The 25,422-nt window shown below is 42.5% G+C and overlaps 1 protein-coding gene across 1 annotated transcript; it reads right to left on the bottom strand.

Annotated features, from left to right (window-relative positions):
- Nucleotides 1-432: 432 nt before the first annotated feature.
- Nucleotides 433-3,861, bottom strand: GAS1 (growth arrest specific 1). The gene has a single exon (XM_051810820.1). The coding sequence runs from the start codon at nucleotides 2,822-2,824 to the stop codon at nucleotides 1,847-1,849; it is 978 nt and encodes a 325-aa protein (XP_051666780.1). The 5' UTR covers nucleotides 2,825-3,861; the 3' UTR covers nucleotides 433-1,846.
- Between the last annotated feature and the right edge of the window lie 21,561 nt (nucleotides 3,862-25,422).

Below are 25,422 nucleotides of genomic sequence, written 5' to 3' on the forward strand. Positions count from 1 at the left end.
GCCACCTCTGTGTGATGTATTTCTCACCACTTGTTTGTACGCCTAGGAGCATTTCTACATGAGTCAGTGAGAGTAACGTGCCCCCACGAAGAAAGAGCGGTGCATACATACATACAGGAGCACCTTCTTTGAATTGCTTTACTCTTTTCTAGCACTGGCAAGTTACCATGCCAACGCATTATAAAATGAACAACTCATTTAAAGTAGTACTTTCAAAGCTGTATTTACTTTTTGCATGTAATTATTCATTAAAGTAAGAATAGCAGTAATTTACATCCATGTAAACTATTACAGGCAAACAGAGAATTTTTGTTTGTTGAGTGTTTTTTGGTCTGTTATTCTGTAGTTCAATTCCCGCTTCCTCCCATCCCCCCCAACCTCGGGTTCTGAGAGTTCAAGTGTCCCTAGAAAACAATTTAACCGCATCCATTATTTAAAGCTCTTTCTTTACTAATTTACACGTTTAGAAAATACAAAAAGCCATACATATTTAAAACACAGGCCTTTTTTACACCTTCTATAAAAAATACAAGGTTTAAGGCAGCTCAGAAATGCGTTCATACAATTCTAACACGTTCATAAAGTCTCTTCAAATAAGAAAGTTAACTTTCAATCTGTAAAATACACTGTACATTTGATGTTCTAGAAAATAATTCACTTAATCAGTGTTGCTGGTATCCCTTTAAACATAAAACGAAACCTGTACCTTTTCAGAAACGAGTAGCAAATGCAGCTATCTGGCAAATAGGATGCAGAATTAAAACTTTTTATTATTTTTTTAAATAAATTATCCCCAAAGCATACAATTTATAGAATTCTATATACAATGAACAGCGACTGGTAACAAATCCCAGTTTTAAATACTTTTTTTATATAAGATTTACCAGAGGTCAGCACTCTGATATGACGAGGCAATAAAACTTTTCAGGATATTTGTACACACATGTTCTCGAGTTTAAAAGTGTCTTTCAAGATGGCAGTGCAGAGCTCTTTTAAAACAAAAGTTGCATTGTTCAGTACGGCCAACAATTCTGAAAAAAAATATTTTTTTAATGTCGCTAGGTTACTGAGGAAGAGATGGCTGCTGGCACGCTTTTGTTATAGGGAAGATGTGTGTGCAAGAGTGAGTGCTGTAAACCACCGAATTTATTCAGTCTGCTATTTCCCTAAATTTAATTAATGGCAGATGCGGTGTAAACCCCCTTCAGGCACCACGGCATCACGAAGAGCGAGATGCGGCAAATGATAGTCAAGTTGCTGACTGATCAGTACGGCAACGCTTTGGCAGCAAGTTTGGGTTGCTCTCCTCTTACTAACCTTCATGTCAAAACTCTTAAAAGACCCTCACTACCAGCGTGCTACGACTCCCGGTTTGTACCGGAGGGCAGCTGACGGCAGTCTCTCTCAGCCGCTCCGCTCGCTGGTAACACGAAGGCAGGGTGGCAGCAATTGCATAGTGCACACTCGAGAGAGACCAACACCCGAAACACGAGCGGCCCCTGCGCCACGGCCACAGCTCCAGCCACCGACTCGCAGGGCTGGGCCGGGGAAAGGGGGCGCAGGGGGGCGACAGGCAGCAGCGGAGGCAGACGGGGAGACAGGGAGGGACGGGGCGCCGGGGCGACGGGTCGGGAGATCCACGGCCGGAACGTTTATAGCCGCTCCGCGCCGAGAGGCCCCGCCGGCCGGATCCCCGGCCGCCGCGGGAGCGTTCGAATGGAGGCCCGCGGCGGCTCGGCGCGGGGGGCCTGGCCCGGCCCGGCCCGGCGGTGGGGACGGAGGGAGGCAGTGGTGACGACAGTCAGTGACAGAGGGAGGCAGGGAAGGATGCGAAGAGGGAGGGATACTAGAGCCGCGGCAGCAGGGGCAGCACGACGGAGGCGAGCAGCGCCGCGGCCGCCGCGGCGGGTCGGCCAGCGCTATCCGCCTGCACTGGGAAGCCGGAATCGGCGCCGGCATTGTCCTCCGCGTCGTCCCTCCCCTTCTGGCTCGGCTCCTCCTCGTAGTCCTCGTCGTAGTACTCCTCCAGGCCGCCGTCCGAGCCGCCGCTGCTGCCCGCGCTGTTGCCGCCCATGTCGGCGCCGAAGCAGAGGCGTGCCATGTTCTCCTTGACCGACTCGCAGATGGGCCGTTCCAGCCCGTCGCAGACGCAGTCGTTGAGCAGCACGGCCTTGGGCACGGCCAGCATGTCCTCGATGACAGCGCGGCACTCGGGCGTGCAGCGCAGCCCGTTGAACAGCTTCCCGCAGTAGGTCATGTAGCGGTTCAGCGCCAGGCTGCAGCGGCTGTCCCAGTCGCAGCGCCGCCGCGCCTCCGTGCAGCCCATGACGCCGGGGCCACCGGGGCCGGACCCGCCGGGGCCACTGCCCGCGGGGCTGCTGGTGCGGGGCAGGCAGGGCTCGATGGCGCGCTTGGTGGCGCGGCAGTTCTCGTCCTGCGCGCAGTCGCAGTCCTCCAGCGCCGGGCCGCGCCGGGTGTGGTTGAGCTGGATGAGCGCCGCGATGCAGTGGCTGGGGCACCGCCGCCTGGAGGGGGCGGCTGCGCCTGCAGCGCCCGTCGGGCCATCCCCGCCGCCCGCCGCCGGCGGCTGCTGCTGCAGGAGCACCGGGGCGCACGCCTCGGCGTACTGGTTGTACGCGTAGCTGCACTCGGGCTCCCCCTGACACTGCAGCACCGCCTGCCAGCAGATCAGCCGCCGGCCCAGCACCAGCGAACCCCGCGGCGGCCACACTGCGCCCAGCGCCGCCGCCAGCCACAGCCAGGCGGCCGCCCGCGGCCACCGCCGCCTGCCGCCTCCGTGCCGAGCGGGCGAGCGGGCCACCATTGCGGACGGGGGTGGCGGCTGCAGCCGCGGGCGAGCGGGGAAGAGGCGCTAGTAGACGAGAAGAAAGAGGAGGAAGAGGAGGAGGAGAAGGAGCTGCAGCCCGTGGAAAAGTTTCCAAAACTCCTGCCGGCCGTGTGCATGAGGTCCCGCATCAATCCATGCACGCCGGGCCCGGGGCTCTCCAGCCCCCGGGAGCTGAAGCCGTGGGTACGAAGCAGGCGTCCTGGGCCGTCCTGGGCCCACCTCCCGCTGTTCCCGGCTCGGCTCGGCGGTGGCGGAGGCGCCCGGAGAGGTGCGGGGGGAGTCAGAGCAAACAGGGGCTCGGACGACAGCGGATCCGGATTGCACTCGGGGAATTGCAGGTTGCGCCGGGAGAGCTCATAGTGCTGTCCTGCTCTTCATGCAGTTCCGTCTCTTTTTTTTTTTCCCCCTCCACAAAGTAAATGCCCAGCTGCTGCTGCCTCCTCGGGCGCTTTTAACTCTCCGCTCGAAGCATCTTTGCACATGCCAGCCGCTCCGATCCCATTTACAGTCCCAGTTCCGCTCACTCCCTCTCGGCACTGGTCGCACTTTAGGGTGGCGAGGAAAAGAAACGTCTCTCCCCGCTAGCAAGACGAGGGCACAGGGAAAGGAGAAGAGGCAGCCTTCGCGGTCTCTTTCTGTCTGGGCGACTGATGTTGCTTCTGTTGTCAACACGCCCTGCAAGCTGCTCTACGGATCCGTCTGTGGATCTTTTTTTCTTTGAAAGGCTTTAAATACAAAAGTGCCCTCCGAGCAGCAGCAATGTGCTCTGATTAGGCTCCATTATGCATGCATGGAAAAGCAAACAAACAAAAAAAATTAGCAACGCTTCTTCTTTTACACATTCCCCCCCAGCCTGCGCTCTCTCGCTCTCTTTCTCTCTTTCTCCACTTTTTTCTCCTTTCGCTCGGCCCCCTTTCCCTGCCTCGCCACTTGCCATTGGCCCAGCCTGTTGTTGAAACCTTTTTCTTTTCCCCCTCCTTCTCTTTACGATGTGCTGGAGGGAGGGGAGGAGAGAGGGGGGCCGGAGGGCAGCTCACATTCAAAGCTTGAAAGGAAAGGCTTAAGGAGAGTGACAGCCCCCCGAGGAGCCCCTCCTCCCGTTAAGGCGGCGCGGCGGCCGGGCGAGAGGCGCTCGGCGGCAGCGGGCGGGCCAGTGCCCCGGGGCTGCCCGGGCCGTGGCGGCTTCGCAGGGTGCTCGGCAGCACCGCGCCGGGGACGGGCGGCGGAGCTCCCCGTGCTGCTCTTGCGGGGACGTTGCTCTGACGCTCGTCCTGCTCTTTACAACGAGGGGGGTAAAAAAAAAGGTCTCTAGCCCGGATGACGTGTGTACCCGAACTTCCCAGTGATTCAAGTCAGGGCAGAGGCGCTTCCAGAAAGGTAGGGAGGATCAGGCTCAAAATGGGACCGAGTTTGTTCTTACTGAAATAGAGACAGATCTCCTGGTTTCAGTGTGCTAGTACATTAAGGGCGAGCAAAGCTCTCTCTATTAGTGGTGTACTGCGACCATGTAAGTATTTCATTGCTATGCCTTCAGTATTGCAACTTTCCACTTGCCACATACTCCACCGATTTTAAACTCATTCAACTCAGGTTCTCGCCTGAGGTTTTTGTGCACGGTTTTAAGACACTGACTTACAATGGTGTCTGGTGACAGAAATACAGTAAATCTGAGTATAGTTCTTTGATAATTTATCTGCCAACTAGTAAAAAGTTTTTAAAAGTCTGTTAAAGAGTTTTCAGTGAAAGCAAAATACTTGCTGAAGTCCTCCGTTCGCTTTGCTTTGCTTATAAGGAAGTAGATATAAAAATATTAAGGCACAACGAGAGGAGCATAGCAAAGTAAATAGTGGTGAATTTACCCACTGCCTTTCGTTTCAGTGCTACCTTAATTCCAGAGCAACATCGTCTCCAACCACAAGGGGCATCGGTATCTGCTGCCTGTCAAAACTGGCGCTTTTTTTCATCCTGAGACTATCAACTCCATCTGTCACAAAAATCAGGACAAAATCTGTTTTCCAGAAACTCGGTGATTTTGGAATCCCATGCGTTGTGGAATAATGTCTGTCTGAAAGCACATGGACTGTGTAATGGTGGTGTGGTGTGGCTGGGAGTCAGTATGATTGATGTTTTGAGAAGCATTCTTAAAGACTTGCTCCACTGTCATCAATTTTACAAGTTGCTTGTGTTTCTCCTTCAGTATAGTTTTGCCTATTCTGTTGCAGAAGTTGTTTTTTAATCTGCGAAAACTGCGCATAGAAACCCTGCCTTCATCCTCCTAGTTTAGAGCTGTTTCTTTTAATTCATGTTGAGTGGTGGTATTAAAAATGCCAGATGCCATTCAGGCAGGGTTCAATAAATGCATCAGCTATATACACTGGGATTGCTCAGGCATTACTTTGTAGTCTTGTTCACTGATGATAACACTGTCACTGGTGGAAATCCGCTAGTTTGGGGTGGCTAGGTTGAAGATGACATTGCAGGCGCTATACAAAGTGCTGCTGTGGTGTCTGATTTCTAGGGAAACCAGTCCACCATGCAGCTAGAAAGAATGAGGCCTGGATGCTGGGGTGTTCCATACATAGAGAGTCTGAAAAAGGGGACTTCAATGGAAAACAGTCATGCCTTGTGGCCTCCTGAGCTTCCCCAGCACAGGAGAGCAGGAGTGGCTGTCTATCCCAGTGGGGCTGCCTTCTGTGGACAGCTGGGGGATGAGTTCTGCCCCTTCCCAGCTCCTGCCTTCATCTACAAAATCCATCCAGCTCGACTGTACTTCATTTCTGGAGCAGAAAGCAGGCTGTTGACTTAGTGAGGAAAGACAGCCGCTGAACTTCGGACCTCCCAGGAGGGGGAGTAGAGGAGCCTTCACTGCCGACCTTGCACCCTTGCATGACTGGGAAGAGACTGCTGTGGTGCTGCCTGAGCAGAAAGTGGATCAGTGCCTGGTCGCACTAGTGCTGATGGGCTTCCCTGGCTAGGGACAGTGTTCATTTTGCCTGCCGGTCTGAAAGGCAAGGCGTGGCATGAAGTACTGCATTATTCATAGGCAGAGATTTTCACATACAGCTTTCAGTTAAAGAAATGCAAGTTTCATACAGTAGTAATAATAAGGCAAATGTTGACTGAAGTTTGGAATTATCTTTGATATCTTAAAACTGACAGAAACTTTAACAGAAAATAGCTGGGCTCTTCAATTGTCACACCTTTTAGCCATCTAGAATATGATCATCTACATCCAGGATTATATTCTAATCAATAAATTAGCTTCTTGAAATGCTTTAAAACATACTTGTCTGTCCTTATTTATTGAGCATTTGGATTCTGTCTGTATTTGTAACTGCCATTTTGGGTGAGGACTCCAGGGATCACAGTGCTCTGTTGGAGGAAAGAATTGTTTTCTTGTATGGAACTAAACCTAGGGAAATAACTGTATGGCCCCACTTCTTTGATTGTGGTTTTCTAACAACAGAAATGGTTTTGTCAAACTCAGCTTTTCGGTTTTCAGAGCAGCTATGAAGGTAAAATGGAAAGCAACTCTTGCTCTGCTTCACAAAGCACCAAATAAGACAATACATCCCACAACTTGATGTATTTTACTTTACACCAGTAAAATAAGATCTGGTAGCATTCTGAATTTCCACATTTGCTAGGTTTTTCTATGCCATTTTTTCCTGTCTTAATTAATTTTGTTCTTTACACCAGCTCTCCAAATTATTATAGAGTAACTGTCTTTCAGCAGTAGGGGTCATTTTGGCAACCAGAAAAGCCAGTGTTTATCTTATCTGGATTTACTGGAAAGACTCCTGGGCACCTTTTTGTTTAATCCTGATGTCTTTCCCCCCTTTCTTGTTTCACACATTTTCCTAATGGATCTCCTTTCCAAATCATGGTTTTTTTTATCTCTTTCTCTGACCTGTTTTTCATTGAGAATGTTTAGAAAATAAGAAAACCAGATAGACACAAAACCAGTTGACCTTAAAAATTTAGCAGTTCACATTCAGTTGTAATTGAAATACATGGCCTGTATATGTGGTTAACTCCTTTCAAATTATTTTTAAGTACATTTCTTTTACTGGATTATATTGCTTTTTTCTGCATTTTAAGATATTTACAACTGCTATTAAAATTTTCTGGCTGTTGTCCTGTGAACTAATTTCAGTATGTGCATCCAATAATATCTTAAATATGTCTCTGATAAGGATACACAGTGAGAGAGCAATTTTTCTTCTTGAAGAAGGGACTCAGTTCTCTACTAATAGTAGATTTCACCTGCCAGTGAAAGGCAACATCTTCCTATTTACATCTCTATAAATCGTTCTCAGAACCTTGGCATTATGGTGCATGAGGGTCATGGGAGGCCGCAAAAGCCCTACTCATACACCAACATTCATCCTGTAAAAATGGCCCAGTGTCACTCACAGTAGCCTATGCAGATGACTAAATATGAACATGTGCACACTGCATGGTACTTGGATTTGATGTAGCCTCAGAGACCTTTAAATAATACCTTCTGCATTCTAAAGTTACAAAAGAAAAACCTTGTGACTTACCAGATTCCCAGCACAAGCTGGGGGCAGGGGAATGAATATAATACCTTCTCAAGTGGTGTCTGTTTCAATGGAGAAGTAAGGAGGAGTGAAGGCATCTAAATTAGGTTCTTGCTCCACATCTGGAGTAGTTTATCTTTTTATTGTCTGAGCAGGGGCTGCTTAGGAAATTCATGTCTTAAGTTAGCCACCTAAACTAGGTGTGAATTCTCCCCAAAATAGTAATGTTTTCTTCACTAGAATGTGCGTGACTCTCTAGTGTGAGCACCCCTTCTCCCTATTGCTTTAGTCAGAAAGACAAATAATGAACAGGGAGGATAGACAGCAACTGTATTGACCAACAGTCACTTGGTTGAGTTGAAGCTCCTAGCTGATGAGACTACTCAATCTCATGCTGTAGGACCAGTTAGACATTGTTATGTTGGCTTTAGGATATGCATTAACTGCAGAATAGCTACATATAGCCCTAACAGTACAATTGTGGTCACAGGCTTAATATCCCCAGTCAACACTCAGCATAGCTGAGGACACAAGGCTTACCAAAAGACATCACTTTGGGGGAGGGTGAGGAGAACAAACCTGCAAATTTCATGTCTAATTCCCTTGATTAGATGCAAAATCGAGGTACTTCTTGTAGCCACTGTTGTTCAAAATGCGGGGGGTGGGAATGGGATCAAGTCTTTGTGGCCGTGTTGTACAGAATATTTCTTGTTAGAAGATGTACCTGGTTTGTTCAAAACATTTCTGAATATCAGGTCTAAGAATGAGATCATGCAGCCTACACCTTGCTCCACATCCTGCCCTCCCCCTTCCCTCCCCAGTGCCATGGCAACACAAAACACAAGACCTCAATCTGGTTTCCATGCCTACACCTGCAGGGGTACCATCACCTTTGCCCACACCTGCCCATGACAGGGGGTTGGAACTAGATGATCTGTAAGGTCCCTTCCCAGCCAAACAATTTCATGATAGGGTACCACAGAACCACAGAATATTTTAAGTTGGAAGGGACCTACAAGGATTGTCGAGTTCTGCTCTTAAATGAATGGTCGGTACCATGGAATTAAACGCACAACCTTGGTGTTGTTACATCCTCAAGTTCCAACCATCCTGCAATGAGCAGTGACATCTTCAAGTGTATCAGGTTGCTCAAAGCCCCATCCAACCTGACCTTGACTTTTCAGGGACAGGGCATCCACCTGCACAATGTGTAGCAGGGTTTCAGCACCCTCATTGCAGCAAATTTCTTCTTTATATCTAGTCTGAACTTAAGCGTCTTTTAGTTCAAAGCCATTACCATTGTCCTATTGCTACAGGCCCTACTAAGAAGGCTATCTCCATCTTTCTTGTAGCCCCCCCTTTTAGCTACTGGAAGGCCACAATAAGGTCTCCCTGAAATCTTCTCTTCTTCAGCCTGAACGACCACAACTCTCTCAGCTTGTCTTCTTAAGAGAGGTGCTTCATCCCTCTGATCATTTTTGTGGCCCTCCTGACCTGCTCCATTTTGTCTGTATCTTTCCTGGGTGAGGACCCCAGAGTTGGACACTGCACTCCAAGTGGGATGCAAGTACGCATTGCTGGCTCATGTCCAGCTTCTCATCCAGCACTACCCGTAAGTCCTTGAGGACTGCTCTCAGTCCCTTTGTCCCCCACCCTGTATTGATACCAGGGGTTACCCTGACACAAGTGCAGGACCTTGCACTTGGCCTTGTTAAACTGATTATGTTCCCATGGGCCCACTTCTCAAGCTTGTCCAGCTCCCTCTGGATGGCATCCTGTCTTTCAGGGGTGTTAATCACACCCACTTGGGTTGGTATCACCTGCAAATTTGCTGAGGGTGCACTCAATCCCTTTGTCTATGTCACTGATTAAGATATTTAACAGTACTGGTCTCAGTAAGGACTCCCAAGGGACCCCACTTGTCACTGATCTCCATTCACCCATTGAGCCATTGACCACTACCCTCTGGATGCAACTGTCCAGCCAATTCCTTATCCACCAAATAGACCATCCATCAAATCGTTCTCTCTCCAATTTAGAGAGAAGGACATTGTAGGAGACTAAAAAAGGCTTTACAGAAGTCCGGATAAATGATATCCGTAGCCCTTCCCTTGTTCACTGATCTAGTCACTCCATCATAGAAGGCCACTAAGTTGGTCAGGCAGGACTTGCCCTTGGTGAAGCTGTCTCAAGTCACCTCCCTGTCCTCCATGTGCCTTAGCATAGCTTCAAGTAGGATCTGTTCCATAATCTCTCCAGGCACAGAAGTGAGGCTGACAGGTCTGTATTTCCCAGGGTCCTCCTTTCTACCCTTTTAAAAGATGGGTAAAATGTTTCCCTTTTTCCAGTCGCCTGGGATTTCACCTGATTGCCATCAATTTTCATATATCAAGGACCATGTCTTGGCAACTACATTAGCCAATTCCCTCAAGACTCTGGGATGCATCTCATCAGGTCCCACAGACTTATGTTCAGGTTGTTCTTTTACTGTGGGAGGGACTTTGCTCCCCCAGTCCCTGCCTTGAGGTCCATCCATTCAAGAGGGTACGCGGGTTGGTCTGAAATAGATTTTTAGTCCACTGTCTCCTTTTTTCTTCAATATGCCTTTTTTGTTTGTAGTATTTACTTAAAAATTGAGTAGCATCCTTGAAAAGTTGGAGTTTGTTATTTATATATGAAATTGTAAGTAACATTGAGAGATTTACCCAGTGCATCCAGTAGAGTAAACATGGAAATATTGCTCAATACTTTGCTGGACTTCTCGTTTTTTGAACTCTGTTCCAATCTAAATTACAAACTAGACCACACATGCTGTTAAAACAAATCTAAGAAGAAAGTAGGCTGCCAACCCTTTTTTGGTGCTAACAAAGGCAAAAGTAATGGTGAAACCAAGAGATTTCTGGTCACCTGTTAAGCCAATTAGATACAGATTTTAAATAACCATGCTGTACAAAGATAAAGATAAACCACAGGCACTGTCACTATGTGACATGGGATAGTCAGGTCTTCACCTTCATCCTCCCTTCCCCACATGCTTGTGATTGTCTCCAATGGGCAACATGATTTGTCTTAGATAGAACACTAGATGGGAACTGTCCTAAGATGAGAACACCAGGTGGCAGTTGCGGGAGGAACTGTCTGGGTGCTCACATGATGAATGCATTCTGGAGATGAAGGAGCTGTGGTGATTGAGGTTGACTTTGTTACACAGTGGTCTGCAAAAGGGTATAAAATGCTGCTGGAGACTGGGCAAATTGGTCTCCCAAGGCTGCAGTCAGGTTCTGAGTGGATCCCCTCCCCAACCAGGATGCCTGCATTGTATACCCAGCATGACAACAGGGAAACACTCGCTTTTGGACTGGTGAGTAAAAGTGCTGAGATCTAGTCCCATGTGGAAATAAAATTCTAAAGTAGCTAAAGAGGTGCTCTGCTGCTTTGTAACTGTACATTCAGTAAGACGAAAGACTGTAAACCTGTACATTTCTAGCTGAATCTGCTTATATTATAACCCTTAAGACATGCTTATATTATATGCTGCATAGACTATACTTAGATACTGTATTAGCAATAGATTCAATCATAATCATTCACAAGATCAGTGCCATATTTCTTGTGCCTTACCAAGAGTCCTCTCTCTACTACTCTGCCATGTCAAACCAACTTCAGCCGTGACACTATTATGGAAGTTCTTTGTTGGATATGTCAACAAACACACACACAAAAGCAGTTAGATTTTTTTATTTGTCAGTTTGTTTTGGTTTGTTGGCTTTTTTATTTTCATATTTTTAAAATGTTTACAACTACATATTCCCTGAAGCAATTAGTAAGTTTTTGTTTCATTTTTTGGATATACTTATTTGAAATTTGTATAATACAAATTTGCAAGAAATTGGAAATTCTGAGGTTTTGTATATGAGAAGCAGGAAGAAATGAGTAACTTTGTGGGTAAGCAGAGTTTCACTCATATATAGTCTGATGGACAAAAAAAGAGCAGTGGTTTCATTTTTGTCATTTCAGATTACACCAACACAAGTGGAACATGTACTCTGGAAGAGTAATACCTAGTTTGGTCTCCTACTTCTTCTACTCCCAGACTCAATTGCTGTACTACAATTTGAGGATGGCTGTAGTGAAATGGTGAAACATGCCATTCAGAAACGTATCATCAATCCGTTCGATTTATTAGCTATCCTGGATGTATCCTGTGATGATATTTGCCCAAGGCATTGTTTATACACGAAAGTAGCTGTGGTTAAAATAAAACCATCTTTCAAAACAATTTGATTAAAATAATAGAAATCTAATTCAACATAAATTGGGGGTTAACAGACTGATTTTGGGTGTGTTCCAATAGGTTTCTTTAAGCACAACTGGCTTCATATCAAGAAATAGTGATGGCTTTACTGAGTTGACCTGCTATAAGTGTGTCAGACTTGTTTATGACACCTTCTTAGAAGAGTTTCATTCTTTCAATCTACTGAAACAAGTTGTATTTAGACTAAATAGTGTGCTAAACATGAAGTAGGCATGCAAATATTTCACAGTCCTGACCTAGATTACCAACTCAAATATATTAATGTTACTCAATAAATAAACTAAGTGTGCTGAGGCAAAGATTTGCTTTGATTTAACTAGGCCTTTTAAAAGTCAGTTAAGTTAATCAGTGCAGCTTTTGTTATGGTCAGCAACCTAAACTCCCTTAAGTCTGTTCATTCATTTGCTTGAAATATCGGAGGAGAAGAATTAATTAAGGTGGATTTCTGTATGGGGGGAGATAGCATGGATAATTAGCAGATTTTATTACAGGAACAGCAGCTATATTCATGCAGGTACATGCATCTTCCTGCACTTCACCTAAAATGAAAAGATGTCAAAGCAGTTAGAGTTTTGCTCCCTTCCTCACTACACCCTGAACTGTGGTATTTGAATACTGGGATGAAAGAAAAATGTCTTTGTGTCTCAAAAGTTTAATTTGCAAAAGTGATGAATGATTCATTTGCTTCTTTATTAGAGGTACAGTCTGAGGCATTTCCAGGCAGCCTGATTTTCAAAATACGTTGAGCACCTAACCTTTGAAAATCAGATTTTCTAATTTGATGTTCAAACAGGAATCATTCACAGTCATGGATAGATTTGAAAATATATCTCCTTTCTGCAGCTAACAAAAATTAACGGTTTCTGATATGATAGAGAAATACAGTCAGTCATAAACTTGTCACTGTGCCAACAATAAGCATTAAAATATTGAGATGGGAAAGCTCAGTAACAACACCACATAATAACTGTGATTTTCTTTTCAGGTGAATTATTGTGTTCATTTTTTTGATATATAAAAGTACACTGAGCAACCACCTGTTTACAGTCGTGTTGCAAACGAGTATTTTGTTCTTCCTAACAAATAGCAATCATTCTCTGTGTGCATTCTTGTGAAGGTGAGCTTCTTTCTACTTGCCTGAGGTGACTGCTCTTTTCAAAGTTCTGCAAAAGGGATGGATTGGATTAGGGACACTGTAAAGATGAGACTAAAGTCATTACTTTTGGGAAGGTGATTAGCAGCAGTGGTACTCAGGAGATTTCCCAAACTCTGGTGACTAAGTTGTACGCAGGCATCATGCTGTTTTCTGGAGCCAGACCTAATATCTGTGGCTGGATAGCCCAAACATGTCCAGAGGCTTACAGATGTGAGACCTTAGAGATGGAATAAGAGGTTTTGGAACATTCTCTATCCCTGTTGCAAGATTATGCAGTCAGTGTGAGATTAGTCATTGTGTTAAATTTTCCAGTGGTTTGTTTTGGCCTATTTTAAGTGTCCTAAGTGATAAATTAAGAAGTTGTGACTACTTTCTTTCAATAGATTTCTTTGTTTGGAAACATCTAACTGATGCAAATTTATCATCTTTAAATATCCTTGTTCATAGCTATATTTAATTTTCCCACCCAAGTAATTTTCTAAAAATGTTAATTCCTGTAGTATTCATAAAATATTAGACTAATTATTGGATGATTAGTTATTCATGACACCCATACCAGTTCAGTTCATTACGCTGTGGGTGGAACTGCTGCTTGTGTAACATTGTCTAGTTGCTTTTATCTGTTGTGTGTATTCAGACTTTAAACTGAGCTAAAGCAAACTAGGCTTAGGATTTAGTATAACATTTTTGCAAATATTCTTGTAAAAATCCAGTCAATAGCATTTAAATTTGCTTCATTCTCTTCTAAGATTGGTCTTATACAGTCACCCCACCACTCTATTTCTTCCTTTTGTTCACAGACTTTACCCTATTCTGGATACCCTACTTGTGCTTATGAGCTGCAAGATGTGACATAAAGACTTAGAAATAGTGGAAAGGATACTCCCTAAATTAAGATTCATGTCTTAGGAAAAAATAAAGTAGCCTTACAAGTTTATACCATGTCCTTGCCTTCTACATTTGGCATTTGCTTCTTTAATTCAGCTGTGAAAGAGAGAAAATTCCCTTTTCTCTCTGCTTGCCTCTTTCTTAAAGTCCAAGTTGGATTTCTTCCAGTGATGGTCGGAGTTAAGTTCACAGAAGACTTGCTTTCGTTAAATTTGTTTCATACCTCTGGGAAGGTGCTGTAGAGGTGCTATAGAGGTGAGGCTTTGCAATACACTCCTGGTACATGAGTGCTTTAAAACTTTTTATAACACCCTGTTTTCAAAGGATATGTCTATTTCACAGTTGGTTTTAACCTCAATTTAACCTAATGTATATGACTGTGTTAGACATTGGGTTTTTGACAGAAAAGTGGGATCATTAACTTGTTTTGGCTTGTTTTGGTTTAACCAGGCCTTATGAATTCCTCATGTTTGTCCTCAGCTGGACTGAATTCTCATACACCAAAAAACTTGCAATGTGTTTTGATGTGGATAATCTGATGCTTACTGCAAGATAGTGAATTTCGTCAAGGTGAGATCAAAGGATCATATATATATTCATGTGGCTAGTACCAATGTCCTTTAAATTTTTTCACCATTCTTTATTCCACTTGGGAGTGGTTGTCTCCTTGTGATAACACCTTTATACTTATTTTCCCTATGCCTCTGGTTTTTTCCCTTGCATTTCTCTCACTCATGTCGTTTCTTGACTGCTTTTATTTTTCAGTCCCTGCCAACATTTAGGAAAAAACAGCAGAGAAGAGGTCTTCTACTTGTCCATATTTATTGATACTGCTTTGGCCTCTCCAGTTGCCTTTTGCCAGCTTTCTTAACTGAATTTTCCTTCACAAAACTATTTATCAAAGGCAAAGCATTGTACAAACTCATACCTAAATGTATTTCTGTGAGATTTTGCATCAGAATCATTTAGGTGTCCCTCCTGAAATCTTTCTGTGGATTTGGAAACGTTTCAGAAACCAGGAGTTAAAACCAGGTGGAAAATTGCAGGCTGAATGGCACAGTACAAATATTCAAGGCTCAGAGCAGATGGTTCAGAGAAAGTCATTTGAATCAATTCACATGAAGTGTTTAGTGAATTATTAAAGAATGTGGCAAAATATGTTTGCTTGCACATCATTTGAGAACAGAAAATAGGGCAAAAACTGTCAAACAAGAAGCTTGTTGTGAACAGTTCAGGCAGTATTAGTCTTCTTTTAGGTGGAATGTGACCCTGCTAACCCTAAAGTGTGAGTTAGACCTTTGATGTTCAAGGGGATTCTGAATTAGGCAGACAGAATTCATCCAGCCTGAGACAGTAGCATGCAAGTGACTAGTGCAAACTCTCCCTTCAGATGAGGCCCGGTTTGTAATCAGCCTCGAAACAGGCTAACTCTAGTACAATGCTTTGAAGATGTGGGCAAGAGGTGGCCAGATATCTGTTTCTTAAAACAAATAAATTTTAAAAAATTATGAAGAAAGGAGGAAAGAAAATAGAGGAGAAACAGTAGACCTAACAGGGAAGAGAAATTGCACAGTTTTCTTCTTCCTTGTTTTTGAATAAGTAATTAACATATGTTGAACTCTCACTGTCATTATTATCATGTTAACTTTTATTGTGCTGGACCATTAAACAAGGAATAAAAGGCCTTTTGTTTTTTTCTACATGTTTTGATTTGACAACTCAGTGAAAGAGGAGGGTTGGGGTTTTTTGCAGAAAACGTGAATGTTGTAGAGAAAATGTTCCGATTACAGATGAAAAGCATCATAATATTTCTCCACTATTGACATTTTGGATTCAATGTAATCTCAGTAATGTTCGTGTCTTCAGGATGTTAGAATTTCCATTATATAGGCAGAGCTATGTAATCGATAAGTTAATGTGCTCAGACAGCACACCTGAAAAGGCACAGAAAGAATACAAGTTACACTTCTTTTTTTGAATCAGGAAGATATTTACCATCATTGTGGATGAAAATCACCCCTGTTCAAGTAGCCAGAAAGAAAGCCCTGTGTATTCTTTTCTTGGAACTACAACTGAAGTGCTTAAAACTGGGCAGATTTAAGGTTGAAGGGGAGTGTCTACATGGCCCATCTGTGTCCAGAAAGATTTTTATGTGGGGAACAGGTATTTGTCGCTAAGGAAATCTGATGGAGATGGCTTTGTTCATGGAACATGTCCTGGAAACGGTGAGAAGGGGAAAACTCTTGTCCACATTGGCAAGGTGATTAAAACCCAGCTGCAGCTATGTTGTGTCTGTCTGCCATTTTTATCAGCAAGCATTGTCTTGCAATTTGGGCCAATATTTCCCCAGGAATGTAAAGCTATTAGTTGCATTCCTACAAGTTTACTTGGTTTTTCTCCCCATGAATGGCACTGGATTATTTTTGTCTGGCAGAGATTTTTTTTTTAATTGGAAGACTTTAAACAAAGGTAAATTTAGCAAAAGAAAATTATTAAAGCTAGTTTTTATTTGACAAAAATACAAATGTATTGTATTTTTCCCTCAAAATTCAAATTATTGAATTGTAATGTAGTTTAAAAGGAAACTTCTAAACTTCTAAATTAAAGCTTCCTCTTTAATTCATCTTAAGAGATAGAGTACAAGGTCAATAATTTAGAAATAGGGAAATTCCCTGTACTTTACTGAATCTTGTTTTGTAAAGGTAGAAAAACAGAAATAGTAAAAAGCTTTTATGATATATAATGCATACTGTGTTTTCGGAACCTTCGAGAAAAGGGTTCTCTCAGTGCCCTCTCCTTGCTCTCAACCCTAGGTAATCTATTACCCGCTGCTACTCTTATCAGATGGCTTCTTTGTGGAACGAGCTAGTCCTGTTTCAGGAACAAATTCTTGTGCTGTATAAGGTCAAGTGGAATAAGTTTTAGGTGACCATATTTTAGTCTTGCTTCATTGTAAATCGTGAAAAAGTGTGCTGATTTTCATCAGTGAGAATCCTTAATTGGACCCCAGGTCTCCGGTGATTGCTTTGTAATGTCATAAATCATCTGTGATCCACTTCTGAGGTCGCAGAGACTTCTCCCTATGTTTGGTTCTGTTCTGACAGTATTTCTTTCTAACTTTGTGCTATATACAGTTATAACAGAATAAAATGCTTTGGGCACCTTTCATTTTTTTCCCTGTAAGAGGTTAGTAAAACATTAGGGCTATTTTACAACATGGTGAGTGCTATTTTGCAGTGTTTCATTAGCCACAAATCCACAAGTCACCTTCAGGAATTCCAGATGACAGACTGAAGGTATTTTTGCAGCTGTTCTGTGGGAGCTCATGAACTCTTGTTCTCTTTAAAGAAAAAACCCAACCTGATCTTTTTATAAATCAGTCCTTTTGACAGTAAAGCAAAAAGACTCATCTCCATTAAATCTGAGTATTGACCATCTTATCCATATGCCTGTGGATAATTCAAATATCATCTTTCCTGTAAAATATTTTTGCTGTAGCAATGAATAAAGTGAATGCCTTTGAATAGGATATAATATTCTCCAAAATGCTTTGAATGACTGTTCACTTAATAAAATATTGCCTAAAGCAATGCTATCTTCTGACTATTATATGGTGTTTCATGAGTTGACTTTTAAATTAAATTCCTTGCCATCTTTATGTACCAGAGAACATCTTGAAAAAATCAAGCTACAAATACTGACTGTTTTCTAAAGGTCAAAGAAATTGTAAGGGGAAAAAAAGTAAGTCTTTTCTGAAAAGAAATATTCAGGAAGCCCTGAATATTTATATACTGATATCATCTTTAGACCTCCAGGGTGTTTCAGAGTACAGACAGCTACAGTTTTTAATAAAAATGTTTTCCAAACTGAATTTCATTTCTCATTTCAGATATATATAAAAAAAAGATTAGTTTCCTGACTCATACCACTTTGTTTGAGTTTTAACAATTAACGTTTGGTCGTTTTCCAAAACTATTTTCTGTCCATTTTAAAAGTGCTAAGGCTTAGAATATAGAATAACTGCCCAGGACTGTTTGGAAAAACGTATGCTGAAAACCTGCCTGCCAGGTGGTAGAAGGGGGTGGATAGTTCATTTGAAATGATCTCGGTTTGCTTGACAATGCTTTAGCATGTATTAGCTGGTAAGATAACGCATGTTCTATACTGCTATTTAAAGTTGCTGTTGGTTTATTCAGTATTGTCAGTGTGCAGAGGACTCTGTTTGTCCATCTGATCTGAGTGCTGTTTTGGCAATCCTCCGTTTTGCAACCTTACCAGGATATACCAGCATCTACTCTTCTTTTCATGGTGATGAGGCATCATCTGCCTATTTAAGTGGCAGTCTTGCTCAGCATCAGGCCATTTACACCTGTGCACTATATCTCTGTACCATGTTTGCTACAGCTGCACTGACACAGGAAGAGGAGCTGCCTCTGCTTGTTGTCTGGGTAGAACTGAAAGAACATTGACATGAAGTATTTCCAAAAATTTAATTAATGGACTTGGACAGTCATCCAAAAGTCTCTGGAATGCAATGGGGAATGACATCTTTCTCTTTATACAGAGTACAAAGGTCAGGTATAAGGTGAAGGAGCAAAGAATATGAAGTCCTTGAATAACATCCAATGCAGACAGATGCAGGTATAACCTTGTCTTTGTCTTCAGTAACCTTCCAAGAGTTGGAATGTGATGTGATGAGAGAGTGTGGGATGAGACAGTAAGAAAGTAGTAATGAACACTTCACAGCAACAGCCTCATAGCCCATCTTCACAAATCAGATCAGTTCTCTTCTGACTCGTATCGAGAAGTTGGATTTGCAAATGGAAGAAGCCGTATGCGTCTGCATGGCTACTGGAGAGTTGCCCCTCTTTTCACATAGGTGGACTGTGCAGCTTGATAGCTGGCACTGGAGCTGGCTTGCACAACCAAAGGTGTATGATAACCACCATGTAGGTGCAGTTGCTATCATTATAGAATTAAGATTTTTTTTCTGTGTTGGCTGGACACAATCATAACCAAAAATATGGGTTGTAAGATGTCATAACTTGGGGGCAATCCATGAGCTTGAACCCTGTCCCATGCTGTTGGTTGTTGCCTGTCTTCTACATTTTCTATAATAACTTGCCAGGCAAGACACCAGATATTGTGGGGGCCTATAGCAGTACACAGGAATATTGAATACATAACCGGATTGCTTAGGTCTCAGTACAAAGGCAGAAAAGAAGGTTGCCTTGTGTCTGTAGTTACATAGATGTCTTTCCATCTATTAGGGAAACGAAGGCAGCTGCTAAATGTGACTTGGACAAGCTCCATGTGAACCACATGTGGGAGTCCCATCAGAAAAGAGGCTATGTAGCTTCAAATGCAGCAGTTTGTATGGAAAGAAAGGGGGAAAACTTCATCTGCAAGCTTTGGGGGCTTTGGGGGCTCTGAAGCTTGTGCAGTTAACAAGGCGCATGGGTTAGTGGAATTCTACTTCCAGGACTTCAGGCTTTGTATGCACCTGCACAGGTGTATAGAAAGACTAAGTCATTCTGGGTAGAACCCAGAGGTGAAGCTGGGAGCAGTGGAAGAAAATTAGGAGAGAAAAAACATTCTCACCTTGGAGAAAATCACTAGATGGTGACAGAAGCTTTACTCTTTCTGTATTTCAATCCTAAACTAGGCAAAACTAAAAAATACTTGGCAGGGAGAAAGGCTCAGTTTTAAAAAGGTGGGCTATGAGTTGCCTGTTTGCATTCTGGCCAAAAAGAATGAGACTGGAGAAATTTTTGCACACTGTGTCAGTTTTTCCTGGGCATTTGTTGAACTTGGATTTGAAAGAAAGCAGTAAAAAATAAATATCTGATTCATCAAAGAGAGTCTATGCAACAAATTAACCTTGAGGGAAAAAGGATCTCTCTGCCTTGAAGCAGATGGGGTGCAGGGGAATGTGCACGAGGGATTCCCCAGTGAATTCTTCAGCCTGACAGCAAGAAAACAAAGCAGTGAAGAGATGCTGAACCTTCTGAACAAAGAAGTGGTGTAAATGAAGGAGAACTCAGGCTAGTGGAAATCCCTAGGTGCTGCTGGTCTAGGTTCTCACAAAGTGGGGCTTGACTGTGGCGCTCCGGATCTATGCACAGGCTTGGCAGGTAAAAATCACAGCATAATTTGTCACTCCTGAAAACAAACTAATGAATGCAATAAATCTTAATGTTCTTTTAGAGATGAGATGAGACAGAGAAGAAAGAGTGAAGAAGGGTGAGGAGCAAGGTTGTTCTAGTTTGGTACCTATACCCTGTTCAATTTGTTAGTCTTCACTTCCCCACTCCTGGCTTCAGAGCTCCTCAGTCACTTTTCTCTTCATTCCTTTCCAATCACTCCATGATCCAAGATCACCTGCATACTCTCAACTTGCACAAGCTGTGCTGCTCTACCATTCCATTTGTGTACAACACACTCATTGAAGAATAAATGCACCATATATTCCATGTCGGTGTCTTAATTTGTAGTGCTTGCTCCTTTTCTTTCATAGTTCCTTTTCATTCTTTTGTTATCATTTATACAGGTAAGAAATATCCTCAAGAAAGTGTTCTGTTGTGTTGTTTTCTCATCACATGGTCTGTAGCAAAGTGTCAGTGTGGGAGGTGAAAAGAATGCAGGAAAAGAATGACGAGTCATGATATAAAGCTTTGATTAAATAGATGCAGATTACAGTCTGGGCAAAGTTGGAGTCTTGCGTTCTACTCAACATCTGTCTCCTATTCCACATTTCATAAGCAGATGTGTTAAGTACACCTAGAGTTTCTGTATGTTTCCCACTATAAGCCCCGTTCATATGACCGATGCTAAATTTGCCAAATGGTTTTAACTGTTCAGACTGGAAGTTTTCCATTCTGGATATCTGCTTCAAGTTGAATTTAGACCGTCTTTAGAGGAAATAAAGTATGCTACCTATATTTAAATTAATTTATTTTCGGTTTAATCTTCAATCCCACAATTTCAAGTAAGCCTTTAAAGAAGAGGGCGTGTTGACCTCATGACAGAATGTGCCTTTTCTTTTCTTTTCTTCCTTGTAGTGAGCAGGGGAAACACTCAAACAATCCTCACACATTTGGCCATGTTTTAGGCTATTTTTTGGTTTTGTTTTGTTTGGTTTGGGGTTTTTTTGTTGGTTTGTTGGTCTTGGTTTTCTGGTTTTGTTTTTTGTTTTTGTTTGGTTGTAGGTTTGTTTTGGTTTTTGTTTGGGTTTGGGTTTGGGTTTTGTTTGGTTTTGGTTTTGTTTATTTGTTTTAATAATTCAGCAGAAACGTAAGAATTAAACAGCCACAGAGGCCTTCTCTGCTGACTATAGCCCACAGCAGACCAATAGGCACTGGGCACAATTTTTTCTCCTCAATTTGTTCTTTTGGATCTCCTCTGGGTAGGAAGTTGCACTGAAAGAAAGGCTAGTTTCCTGTTTATAGCAGATGATGGCTTCTTCAGCCACTGGATTGTTTCTCTACATCTCCTGTGGGACTACCATTTGAGTCAGTCTCTTCTTGCGTGACCATTAGCTACATATTTTTCTGACCATGCAAGGAACATGTCTGCAGGCAGGTTTTCAGAATGGCTGAGAGCACACAGGGGCAAGTAAAGCTGATTGCAGATGCCCCATACATGCAATATGCATTCAGGTTCTAAATATGCCAAAAGATCGAACACCAGCCACTTGTCTTTGACAAGTTTGGTGATCCCTTTCTAGTACATTATACTCCCAGGCTGTGGGGTGGGAATGGAGAGCACTGAACCTGCAAATGGTCTATCAAAGGCATGGTAAGAGCATCCTTAAATGAGCCAAGGATTGAATACTTGTGCATCCAGCACAGGAGCTTAAGTACATTGTATCAAATAAATTGCAGGCCCAGGTGAGAAATGGGAACAAATAAAGAATATCCATCTGCTTACTCAATGGAGCACAGTTTGGATGGGTCAGAGGGAGGTTTATATGGCTATGTGGTAGTTTATATATAATATGGATTGGACAAATGACATTAAAATTGGGAAATCTTGCAACTTCTCATTCATAATTCTTGAAAGCTTGATTTTCCAGCCCAAATAATCCTTTGACATAGATGTTTAAGAATGTATATGTCCAGTCTGTGGCAGCTCAGTTTCATTAGCATGTTTGGGATTTGCAGTTCCTGCCATGTATGTTATATAAATACTCTTCTAAAATACTTTGAAACTTTGAAAAACATTTTCAGGAGCCTGTTCCTTGTGTCTCTTGGCCCATTAAGCAAAGTCCCTTGACTGCCATGAGGAAAAGAATAATTAAAACTAGGACTTTTAGAACATATCAGAAATAATTTAGGATCCCTTGTATGAATAAAAATGACTTTTAAAGCTTAGTATCTCAGACTCTCTGCAATTTAGGGAGTTGGTCTGCTGGGAAGCTGCTAAAATTCTTCCTGTTTCATTCACTATGACAATACACATATACAGTTTTATAACAAGGACAAATTCATAATTTTCAAAATTCATCATGTCTGTCCTGGTTCTCGTGCAGGTATAATTTCTGAGGAAATTCCATTTTTTTTGGTGAGGGGAGGGAGGAAATACTTCCATGGCAGGTTGGCTTTAAAATATAAATGGCGCTGTTTGAAACAGAGCCAGAAATGCCAGACTGAACTGGGGAGACTGATTAATGAGTTGATGATGCAATCGTAGCTATGTGATAAATTGCTTGGATATTTCTCTATCAAATGCCCTGCAGTTCAATATGTCACACAATCATCACACACATACACATAGCCTGCATATGCATAGGCAGATGTCTTGGGGCAGATCCTCAGAAAGCATAAATTGACTGAGCTCCTGTGAAGTTCCTTTAAGTTCTGGAGCTTTGCCGTTTTGTACCAGTTAAGGACTTGGCCCTTTTGTCACCATGTATGTTCACTAAGCTGCAGACCAAACCAATGATTATTCATCTTAGTAAGTGTTGTAAGATTCTGGCTCTTATTTGCTAATGAAAAAAAATGTTCCAACATGAAACTGGGCTTAGATCCCAGCTTTCAGTCATACTCTCTATTAAAAGATGAAGGATGTGGCATAGATCACCTGAGGAGCATAAATCAAATTGTAATAGTGCTGTTGTTTTCCTAAAGAACTCAGGGAAGGACTTAATTGCATTCACATCTTCTACTGCATCTAGCCTGATGTCCTGCGTCAGTTGCATTAAGATTGAGAAATCTTTACCAGAGATACAATGTACACAATGGTTACAGTCACTGATGTAATACTGGCGCCGGTGAGCATTTATTTTATTTTAAAAAATACTACTTTCCATGTACTTCAAAATAGTATAGACATAAAATATTTTTTAAAAAAACAGAAACTCTGTCTGTGTAATTTGATGCTGAGCCTTAGCAAAACAGGCAAACTTCCAAATATTTTCCACTGCACAAATAGTTTAAAATATGTTTCCAAGGGTGATTTGGCTGGAGAGGCGACCACTGGGGAATTACAAGCTGAAAAGTTTTATTTTTTTGTGAAAATTTGTATTTCTGTGAAGAAACCACAACTGCTTTTAGGCCTGGCCAGGAGCCAGAAGTAAGGTAAGTTCAAAAAACATTTACTCTAGTGAACTCTCAGTAATGAAGCTGAAAGCAAAAAACATTTTTCTTTAAAGAAAGACACGGAGATACGTCCATAGGAAACAGAATACTTCAAGTAGTATGTAAGGTCTCTGTCCCCAGGAGATGTCTGCCCACATTTCACCTTCCCTTCTTCCAACTCACACTGAATTTTTGCATCACTAACATGAAGAGAGTTGTTCTTGTATAAGCATTTGCCAGATTGGGGCCTCCCTTTGTACTTAGTGTTCGACTATTCAGTAGGAAGTCAGATCAACTGGAGTCATAAGTAATGCATATTTTTTGCATTATTTGCATTGGCAAGGGAAATTTAATTTATGAACTTGTTGTACTCATAGCCAAATGTTACTTCTGGAAAAAAGAATGCTTATAATGTTGTTGTTTGAACAAATTACAACTATTTTTTTCTTCAAGGCCTGGTCCATGCACCCCCTGAAGGCAGGGGGCTTTCTAGAGCCTGCATGCAGATGTGTAACAACCATCTGACAGCTCGTGGGACTTGGCTTATGGGAAGCCTGTAGGGAAACCAAGTGGGAGGCAAATGGGCTATTTTCTCTAGGTAGCACCTACACTGTTTCAGTGTCTGGGCTAAGACCTTGGAAGAACTAGGTACATTGATCCTATCTGTGTGCTAGGGCTCCTTCTCTTTAAATGTCACCCACCTTTCTGTGCTGGACATGTTTTCTATTATGCCTAAATCTAGACTGCAGTGCATATCACCTTGCTCCCATTAAAAACAAAATAAAAACATTACAAACTAGAGCAGAACTTGCATCCCATATATGCCCAGGGGAATCTCAGCTTGGAGCACACAGTGATTTCTGACAGTCCACTTCAAAGGAAAACATCTCTGGTCCTTCTTGTGCAGAAGTATTTCCATGATTGTGGTCAAGCCTTTTTCACAATAGCCTGATGGTTAAAGAGATTGCCCAGGAGCTGAGAGACAGGAACATGCACCTTCTTGTTGCACCTTCTGGCCTCATTAGTCTGACATTCATCTCTGCATGATGGTACAGCTTTGACAGAAATACCTGGTGGCCCATATTTTCTTGATAGGTCTAAACTGCAGCATTTTCATCATGTGTGGTTTTGGAGACTTGACAGCCCATCACCTCCATTCTTGGCTTTACTGCTCATGCCAACATCTGTTTATACAAAGAGGGGAACACAATAGAAATAGCCATGTTATTTTTTGAAGTACTAACCTCAATTGAATGGACTTTATGCTTTTAGATTAGGTGAATAATATGACTGTTGAAGTGGGACATCTAAGAGGTCTGTGCACATTTAAGTACACATTCTCCCTCAGTGGAGTAGTTTGTTGTCCACCTATTCAGCCTTTGGGCCTGTTGAGCCTCTCTTTTAAGACATCCACCTTTTTGTGTTCACCAGAATGGGGATTTATGTACTGAATTCTGACTTATACAGCAAATATCTGGAAGCATATGCCTAATTTTTAGAAGTTAGTAATCCTTAAGTTAGAAGCACTAATCTTTCCCTAAATCTCTCTCCAAACTAAGTGTTTTCATTTTACCACTTCTCCATTTACTTCCCTCCTAATTATATTTGAGAAAATAGCTCCTCACATGCTCATCTACAGTGAAGACTAAAGAGTGGATGAAAGGAATTCTAGTCAATTCTGACCATTTAAGGTAACTCCATGACTTATTTCAGGAAGACTTGTGTCCAGCTGCCAGAGGACAGCAGCTGTGTTGTGGAAGCCAGTAACAGTCTTGCTGTCCATGTTGTGGAGTATTTACTCAGTACTCAGAATGGATTCATACCTTCAAGAGACCAACATTAACTCTAGTCCAGACTATTATCACTGCAGTTTTAGTTAACCATGAGTTATTGCATGGTAAAAGTAGTAGGGATTAATTGTATAGACTCTTGGTCTCAGGGAAATGACATATGCAACTATTGCTGGTACTTTGATCATAATGTCCTGGGGATCTTGGTATTGTGAGACACTGAAGGGTTTCATGGCTTAAACATTGTTAAAATCACTGAAGGACTTTTGTCCACTGTACCAAACTGTGCAAAGAAGCAACTGC

This window comes from Manacus candei, unplaced genomic scaffold (genome assembly GCF_025592945.1).
Source record: "Manacus candei isolate 608988 ecotype Guabito, Panama unplaced genomic scaffold, ASM2559294v1 h1tg000079l, whole genome shotgun sequence".
Classification (NCBI taxonomy): domain Eukaryota; kingdom Metazoa; phylum Chordata; class Aves; order Passeriformes; family Pipridae; genus Manacus; species Manacus candei.